The 9,490-nt window shown below is 48.8% G+C and overlaps 1 protein-coding gene and 1 pseudogene across 1 annotated transcript; both read right to left on the bottom strand.

Annotated features, from left to right (window-relative positions):
• Positions 1-1,847: 1,847 nt before the first annotated feature.
• On the bottom strand, positions 1,848-2,440 carry LOC123038269 (BTB/POZ and MATH domain-containing protein 2-like; annotated as a pseudogene).
• A 5,205-nt stretch (positions 2,441-7,645) lies between these two features.
• Positions 7,646-9,490, bottom strand: LOC123191112 (probable aspartyl protease At4g16563). Its single transcript, XM_044603894.1, has one exon. It carries the CDS (start codon positions 9,417-9,419, stop codon positions 7,950-7,952), a length of 1,470 nt encoding a protein of 489 aa, XP_044459829.1. The 5' UTR covers positions 9,420-9,490; the 3' UTR covers positions 7,646-7,949.

The raw sequence follows: 9,490 nt of genomic DNA on the forward strand, positions 1-9,490 counted from the left end.
AACAGGGACTTCCGATGACAGTTGTGCCTCAGTGGATCGAGACTAAAGGTGACATGTCAATGGTTAGCTTACGGCCAAGATATCCTACATTGTACATGAGTGCATTCAGGGATTTCTGAAAGCGAAGAATGCTTAATAGTGAAAGATTGGAGCAAAATTGTTAACGATCGCAGAGAAGTACTAGGGGGCAGCAAGGAGAAGCGCAACCCAAGATTAGGAGACAGATTCATCTGCATGCTCCAGTATGATGAATCAGGAGAGCTATACATGTTCTATGCTATTCTACCTGAGAGGGAGCAGCACTAGTTCATGCTCTTAATTATTCTCATGTTCGTGTCCCGAACTTCGATGTTGGTGATGATTATGTTGAACTCGATGATATCTTTGCTTCTGTTACAAAGTGAATGTTTCCTCTTTAAGCTAGCCAGTGTTGGTGATGATTAGATAGCTAGCGGTAATGACTATGATGATTAAATAGTGGTAATTAGACGACTACGATGATTTTTAGCTAGCTAGAGTTTATTTATTTATTAATATACGATGATGATGATGATGATGATGACGACTACAACTTATTATAATGTAAAACAATCCTAAATTAAATTGATAACACAAATTTAATTGAAAAATACAAAATAAAACAAAAACCTACAAACATTTAGTACCGGTTGGTGTTACCAACCGGTACTAAAGGGCTCCCGGCCCCCAGAGCTGGTCGTGCCACGTGGTTTCCCTTTAGCACCGGTTCGTACTGAACCGGTACTAAAGGGGGAGCTTTAGTGCCCACACTTTAATGCCGGTTATGGAATCGGCACTAAAGGGCCTTACAAACCGGTGCTATTGCCCGGTTCTGAACTAGTGAAAGGCAAACAACTGATTCGAAATTCATAGAAATACCGTCACTAACCCACGCAAGACTATTTCAGCCCATTCAAAACTTTTTCTATCTCACAAGGAAGAGAAAAAAGGGGCAAAAAAGAAGGATGGCACCATCGCTTCCAAAGTCAGCCCGAGTACGAACAAACAGGAATTATATATGATGTGCGTGTTGTCTTCTATAATGAGGAGCTCGCCAAACTTATGCAATCAAGCAATATACCTTTTAACTAGGGAAGAAGAACTAGAGGACTGCAAGCTGAACTCAAGACAACTAACACAACAGAGTTTCACATGGATGGAACAGTTTTTTTTGGAATGGAGGCGTGCCCTCGGCCTCTGCATCATGACGATGCATGCAGCCATCTTATTAAAAAGTCTCGAAGTAGCACAAAGTCAGAAAGTATTATAGCTTGCAAGTGAAGCGAAAAATGAAAATAAAAGTACATGCTCAAAATCGCAACCGGTATGACAATGTGAAGGACAAGCTCCCTAGACTTCTATCCTCTTATGCGATCGCCATCCGAATCGGTTGAATATAGTCCGTGCTACCATGTTCCACTGGTTGCACCCAGTAACCAAAGGCTTCCTGGAATCCATAGGAGTGAGTAAGGACCACGTACGGATTCATGCTACTGAAAAACATAGGCAAATACGGAAATACCAATGCCAAGTCAAATAGGCAAACATGGATGGAACAGTTGAAGTCCTTGCTACTGAAAAACATAGGCAAATACCGATGCCAAGTCAAATAGATAAACTACAGCAAGCAGAAACCTGGTTCGCAACTGATGCGTCTCGGCAAATAGAAAACATAGATGATTGCCCAGTCAATCCCATTCTACCTGCATTTTTGTCATAGATGGGTTCTGTATCTTTGCCAAGGCACACATGCAACCACACATAGAGAACTAAGTTAAGCATCCATGTAGACTAGAATAACTTATGTGCCATGGTCGTAAGCCATACTACTAAATGGTCATGATAACATCCTTGGCCGCTTTCATTGTATCCGGAAGTAGCCTAGCAGCCGGCTCTTTGAGGATAGATGGGCAACTGCTTTTCAGATGCTCATAGCCATCGCTTGCCATCATCGCCTCCAGATGTGTGGGAGAAGCAAGGAACTGTAGACAAGCTTCCTTGAGTCCACTGCAGTTATGTTGCTCAGCTAAGGCCAAAATGGTTGCCACCATGTTCACATCAATGTGGCTGCATAACTTGTGCTCGCATAGCTGTTTCAGTCTCTCAATATCATACCTGTCTTCTGCCACGAGGAGATGGCCGGCCAGCGTCACATCTAGACGTGTTTCACCTTGGTTGCTATCCATCACAAGAGCAGGCAGTGAGTCTGTGTATATGAAATAGAGCAAGGACTTGAACACGTCAGCTTCCATCTCATAGATTTCAATCGGGCTACCGGCTTTCTCCTTCATGGTGCCGAGGAGCTCCGCCTTGAACACAGATGACCTAGCAGCTAGCACAAAACTATGAGCCAATAATTGCTCCCACCGACATGAAAGGTCAAGCCCGCTCCATTCATGCTCTCTAGGAGGTCGCCGAAAGGTCAACTTCAAGGGCTCAATTAAAGGGAGAAGAGTGATCAAACGGGATAGGGTGTCCGAAGCACGGTTATTGTAGAAGGACTACTTTGCTCCAAACCCAACTTTTCTGTATGATACATGGTTTTGTCGTTGTTTCTGCATGCGAAAACCATTGTTCTTGTGCATTGTGGAGGGAACGGAGGCACATGATGACTACTTCAAGCTCACGAGGGATTGTTGCGGTCAACTTTCTTTCCCTGCTAAGTAGAAGTGCACGGTTGCTCTGAGGATGCTTGCATTTGGTACTGCCGAAGATGCCGTCGGTGAGATGGTCAGGATGGAGGAGAGAAAATGGTTGAAGACAACTGTCAAGTTTGCCCACGCCGTGGTGGAGGTGTTTGGGCCTGAGTATCTCAGAGAACCAAATGCGCGGGACACAGAGAAGTTGTTGGCTATTGGAGAGGCCAGGAGGTTTCCGGAAATGCTCGTATCAATTGATTGCATGCATTGGCGATGGAAGAACTGCCCGAAAGGTTTGCGAGGAATGTATCAATGTCACACCAAAGAGGCCACCGTCATACTAGAAGTAGTGACATCACATGACTTATGGATTTAGCATGATTTTTTTGGAATGTCGGGTTCTCACAACGACATCAATGTGCTTCAACGATCTTCGGTGTTCAGGAAGCTTTGCAGTTGTGAATCATCGCCGTGCAACTACACCGTCCACGACCGAGACTACAATTTGGGATACTATCTTGCCGATGGCATCTATCCTTAGTAGGCGACGTTTGTGAAGACCGTATCCAAGCTGCATGACAATAAACAGAGCCACTTTGCAACAATACAGGAAGCAGCTAGGAAGAATGTGGAGAGAGCATTTTGTGTGCTTCAAACTCGTTGGGGAATTGTTCGTGGGGCTGCCATTATATCAGGATCAGATTCATAACCATGAAAAGGATCAGATTCAACCAAAGTAATTATATCAGGATCAACAGAGAATTCATAATCCTTATCGGTAACACAGATAGGTGAAGTAGCAAAAGCAGGGTCAGGTTTCATTCTAGCATTTAGAGATTGCTTATTCCATTTAGCTAGTAATCTCTTAAGTTCGTATCTATCTTTACAAGCTAAAATAGCTAAAGAGGCTTCTTGATCAAAAACATAACCCTCGGGAATAACAAGTGATTCTTCATCATCACTTTCATCAGTATTATCAGATTCAATATTTTCAATCTCTCTAGCCCTAGCAAGTTGTTCATCTAGAAATTCACCAAGTGGCACAGTAGTATCAAGCATAGAAGCAGTTTCATCATAAGTATCATGTATAGCAGAAGTGACATCATCAATAACATGCGACATATCAGAACGAATAATAGAAGCAGTTTTAGGTGTCGCAAGCTTACTCAAAACAGAAGGTGAATCAAGTGCAGACCTAGATGACAGTTCCTTACCTCCCCTCGTAGTTGAGGGATAAATCTTGATTCTTGGATCTTTCAAGTTCTTTATAATGATAAGCAGATATAAATACCAAGTAACTCAAAGAATATAGCTATGCTCCCCGGCAACGGCGCCAGAAAATAGTCTTGATAACCCACAAGTATAGGGGATCGCAAAAGTTTTTGAGGGTAAAGTATTCAACCCAAATTTATTGATTCGACACAAGGGGAGCCAAAGAATACTCTCAAGTATGAGCAGCTGAGTTGTCAATTTAACCACACCTGAAAACTTAGTATCTGCAACAAAGTATTTAGTAGCAAAGTAATATTATAGTAGTGGTAACAGTAGCAAAAGGTAACATCAGTAAAAGTAATGTTTTTGGTATTTTGTAGTGATGATAGCAATAGCAACGGGAAAGTAAATAAGCGAAGAACAATATATGGAAAGCTCGTAGGTAATGGATCAGTGATAGAGAATTATGCCGGATGCGGTTCATCATATAACAGTCATAACCTAGGGTGACACAGAACTAGCTCCAGTTCATCAATATAATGTAGGCATGTATTTCGAATATAGTCACACGGGCTTATGGAAAAGAACTTGCATGGCATCTTTTGTTCTACCCTCCCGTGGCAGCGGGGTCCTTACGGAAACTAAGGGATATTAAGGCCTCCTTTTAATAGAGTACCGGAACAAAGCATTAACACATAGTGAATACATGAACTCCTCAAACTACGGTCATCACCGGTAAGTATCCCGATTATTGTCACTTCGGGGTTAACGGATCATAACACATAATAGGTGACTATAGACTTGCAAGATAGGATCAAGAACACTCATATATTGATCAAAACATAATAGGTTCAGATTGAAATCATGGCACTCGGGCCCTAGTGACAAGCATTAAGCATAGTAAAGTCATAGCAACATCAATCTCAGAACATAGTGGATACTAGGGATCAAACCCTAACAAAACTAACTCGATTACAAGATAGATCTCATCCAACTCATTACCGTCTAGCAAGCCTACGATGGAATTACTCATGCACGGCGGTGAGCATCATGAAATTGGTGATGGAGGATGGTTGATGATGACGATGGCGACGGATTCCCCTCTCCGGAGCCCCGAACGGACTCCAGATCAGCCCTCCCGAGAGGTTTTAGGGCTTGGCAGCGGCTCCATATCGTAAAACGCGATGAATTCTTCTCTCTGGTTTTTTCTCCCTGAAACAAAATATATAGAGTTGGAGTTGGAGTCGGAGAGGCACCAGGGGGCCCACGAGGTAGGGGGCGCGCCCCCCACCCTCGTGGAGAGGTGTTGGGCCCCCTGGCCTTCATCTTTTGCAGGTATTTTTTATGTTTTCCAAAAAGTTGCTCCGTGAAGTTTCAGGTCATTTCAAAAACGTTTGTTTCTGCACGTAAATAACACCATGGTAATTCTGCTGAAAACAACGTCAGTCCGGATTAGTTCCATTCAAATCATGCAATTTAGAGTTCAAAACAAGGGCAAAAGTGTTTGAAAAAGTAGATACGTAGGAGACGTATCATTGCTCTGAGGATGCTTGCATTCGGTACTGCCGAAAAAGCCGTTGATGAGATGGTCAGGATGGGGGAGAGCAAATGGTTGAAGACAACTGTCAAGTTTGCCCGCGCCGTGGTGGAGGTGTTTGGGCCTGAGTATCTCAGAGAACCAAATGCGCGGGACACAGAGAAGATGTTGGCTATTGGAGAGGCCAGGAGGTTTCCGGAAATGCTCGTATCAATTGATTGCATGCATTGGTGATGGAAGAACTGCCCGAAAGGTTTGCGAGGAATGTATCAAGGTCACATCAAAGAGGCCACCGTCATACTAGAAGCAGTGACATCACATGATTATGGATTTGGCATGATTTCTTTGGGATGTCGGGTTCTCACAACGATATCAATGTGCTTCAACGATCTCCGGTGTTCAGGAGGCTTTGCAATTGTGAATCATCGCCGTGCAACTACATCATCCACGACCGAGACTACAATATGGGATACTATCTTGCCGATGGCATCTATTCTTAGTAGGCGACATTTGTGAAGACCGTATCCAAACTGCATGGCAATAAACAGAGCCACTTTACAACAATACAGGAAGCAGCTAGGAAGAATGTGGAGAGGGCATTTTGTGTGCTTGAAACTCGTTGGGGAATTGTTCATGAGGCTGCAATGATGTAGAAACTTTGTCGAGATCATGACATGTTGTGTTGCTTTACACAATATGATTGTCGAGGATGAGGGTGATGGTGTAGCCCAAACCAGATGTTGAAGCACCTAGAGAACAAGTTGAAATCCCAGAAAATCAAGATGCAACTCAGCTTATGAACTTCCTGCAGATGCGTCGGAATCTTTGAGATCATCAGGTGCACGCGTAGCTACTCAATAACCTTGTGGAGCATATGTGGACCCACAATAAAAAACAAAGAGCTGATATTTGAGTTGTGCACTTCAAATAAATATTATGTAAACACTATTTATACTCGGTACCAACATTTGTTATTTACGCACAACAGTGACTTAGGCCCTTTCCAATGCTCCACTGTGAACAGGTGCTAAGCCTGCCACATAAGCGAAATAATGACATGCCATAACAATTAAGGAAGAGAGAAAGAGCACTTTGGTGAACCCAGGAAGAAGTAATGCCAAGCGCGTGAACCTAGGCAAACCACTTAAATGAAAGAAGGTGATCAGTGCACGGAAGATTTAGGTGCTAAATCATTAAATAAAAGCAAGCTTAGCAACAAGTAAGCACCTATGCATTGTTGTGTTGAGTTGCTAAGCTAGTTAATGCATTTCGCACCCATGTAAGCACCTTTGTATTGAAAGAGGTCTTATATAATCGACATACATAAATTTAAGAGTCTGGATTTGAGATATATGAATGCCGGAAGCGAAATATGAGGAGCTGTCTGGATATGTCCGCAGGCGCGCGGGGACGCATCCGTGGACGTATAAAGGGGCAGAATTGCCGAGTCCGGTTGCGGTTGTAGAAAAACCTCTACGCGGCCAAATGTTTTCAAATTCCCGTCCAATCAGTCACGAAGAAGTTTGGAATATACTTAACACGTCCGTCGCGTGTCGTTGGAGACGTGCAGAGATCCATCCTGGAGAAGGCGATGCACGGGTGGCGGTCAGAGCGGGCTGTAAATACCGAACTGTGCACATTGAACATAGCAGCAGACGCCATCACTCCATGCATGGGTCGCCGGCACGGCTGTGGCGGATCAGTGCATCACATGCCCATTCATTCATTCACACCGGCACGGCCCAGGGCATCTAATTCTAGTAGGTGAGAGTATTAAACACCCAGCAACCAAACGCCACGTACGACAAAGCCCTCCTTAATTAACTCCACGGACATTCCGCCCATGACGCATCTACTAACCACCAACGGATCGACAGTAGGCAGTGTTAGTACAAGCTTTGGTTAACTCTGTTCACGAAAGCATGCATCAACGATCGATCCATCAGCGTTGAGGACCTCTTCATCGCCGAGCGGTGCTTCTCCCTGTTGATCTTTTTAGCTCGGTGTGTAGGAAGCTTATGAGCTGCTTCTTTTCTTTCTTGCCCTGAGTTTGTAATCCTGAACGGTTGATGGCAATGGCTTTGTTGATTCAAAAGCAAGCGAAAGAGCAAAGCAAACCTTCTTTCATGCTTTCTTTCACCTCACCCTAAAAGCAAATCAATGCAATGCAAAGGACGGCCCATCGAGCGGCAACGCAGGATGGATCCTTTCCTCACCCGCTGTGATTATTGAACAAGTGTTGAAGCAAACACGCGTGCACACACTGCTGTTTTTATTGCTAATTGGAAATCCTCAAACCTAACCGCGGTACCACTACTCTGGGATCTGGATTCGAAAGCTGCACGAGCCGGCAGCTTAATCTGTCACTAACTTTTCCACTACGTGGAGTAATTAACCAACTCGGTAGATCGTACAGTACGTACGTACGTACGCGAGCATGCATCTGCATGCCACCAGCACTCCATCGTGGGCTAATTAAGCAGGAGCCGGCCAGCGGTAGACCACCGATGGAGCTCCGGCGCGCCACGGAGCACTCCGCGACCCTAGGACGACGAGGAGCAGGCCTGCGGCCGGAACCCGAGCCGGTTCTTCTCCAGGTCGTACTCCACGTGGTAGTTCTGCTGCTGGAAGCTGCCCAGGATGATGGCCGGCCCGCCCCCGCCCGACACCCCGGCGCCGCCGCTCGCGCTCGACACGTCCGACACCACCGCCAGGCAGATCGCCTCGGGGGCCTCGCCTGACGCCGGGCCCGCCGCCAGGAAGTAGTTCTCGACCGGGAGCCGCATCTCGGCGCCCCCCGTGAAGCGGAGGGACAGCTCGGGGAGGTCCATGGTCTTCGCGCCCGCCGGGAGCGCGAAGCAGGGGCGCAGCCCGAGCCCCTCCTCCACGGCCTTGGACCGGTTGTACCTGCCCCCCACCGCGGCCACCATCGCCGCCGCCACCGGCTTGAACACCGTCGGGTCCAGGTAGGTGAAGGTCGTGCCGGAGTCGATGATGGCGCCGCCCCCGCCGCCGCCGGACACGGGCGCGAAGGCCCGCGCCGGGAGCGCCACGCTCTTCCCGCCCACCGCGATGCCGGTCAGGGAGAGGTAGTAGTACACGGAGTATGGCGCCCTGGCGCCCGCGTTCTTGAGCAGCGGCGCGTACTGCATCGCCTTGGCCTTGCCGGCGGAGGAGGCGCCGAGGACGAGCTCGCCGCTGACGGTGGCGTCGTCGTCGAAGTGGCGGGAGAGGAGGCAGTAGGAGAACTTGGTGACCCCGAGCTGCGCCGGAACGGACGGCGCGCCGCGGCCGAACCCCGCGAGCCCCGACGGCGGCTGGTGCACGGACGCGAGGCTGCAGCCCACGGCGAAGTTGCGGCTGGCGGCGCCCCGTGGCGACATGCGCAGCGTGTCGGAGACGAGGAGCCCCGCGGTGGATCCGGAGCCGTAGACGACGAGGTAGGGCGGGCAGACGTTCTTGGCGGTGGCGGAGCAGTTGGCGGTGCTGGGCCTGCAGGGGGCGGAGTTGCGGGCGCAGTCGGAGAGGTGGGACCTGGAGTGGATCCAGAGGCAGGAGGGGCTGCTGCAGGAGACGACGAGGGAGGAGGAGGAGCTCTTGGGGTGGAAGACGGGGAAGGAGCCGGCGGCGGCGAGGGAGCAGTTCTGGCACTGGTAGTTGGAGGTGCAGGGCACCCAGGTGAGGTGGCTGCCCGTGTCGAGCAGCACGGGCAGCGGCTGCGGCGGCGTGCCGAGGGAGAGGGAGAAGGCGTATCCGCCGTAGGAGTGCGGGTACAGCGCGGCGCGCACGGGGGAGGAGGCTTGGCCTTGGCCTTGGTGGTGACCGCGGCCGGCTCTGAGGCGGGAGGCGCGCGCGAGGGAGGCCTGCGCGAGGCGGGAGAGCGGGTGGTGCTGCGCCGCGGCGGGCGGGAGCGGCGGGAGGTGGCGGTAGAGCGGGATCGTGGTGGGCGTCGCGAGGAGAGGGGCGAGAAACAGGAGGAGGAGCAAGCACGGGAGCAGCGGCGGCATCGGCATGGCGATGAGTGAGTGCCGAATGCACGGGGGTTTGGGTGGGTTTTAAGCAGAGCGCGGCTGGGTTGGGCTTG

The sequence above is a fragment of the Triticum aestivum genome, chromosome 2A (genome assembly GCF_018294505.1).
Source record: "Triticum aestivum cultivar Chinese Spring chromosome 2A, IWGSC CS RefSeq v2.1, whole genome shotgun sequence".
Classification (NCBI taxonomy): domain Eukaryota; kingdom Viridiplantae; phylum Streptophyta; class Magnoliopsida; order Poales; family Poaceae; genus Triticum; species Triticum aestivum.

Bases quoted from the DNA above. Each gene is read 5' to 3' on its own strand.
- LOC123191112 (XM_044603894.1), bottom strand. From the start codon at position 9,419: ATGCCGATGCCGCCGCTGCTCCCGTGCTTGCTCCTCCTCCTGTTTCTC.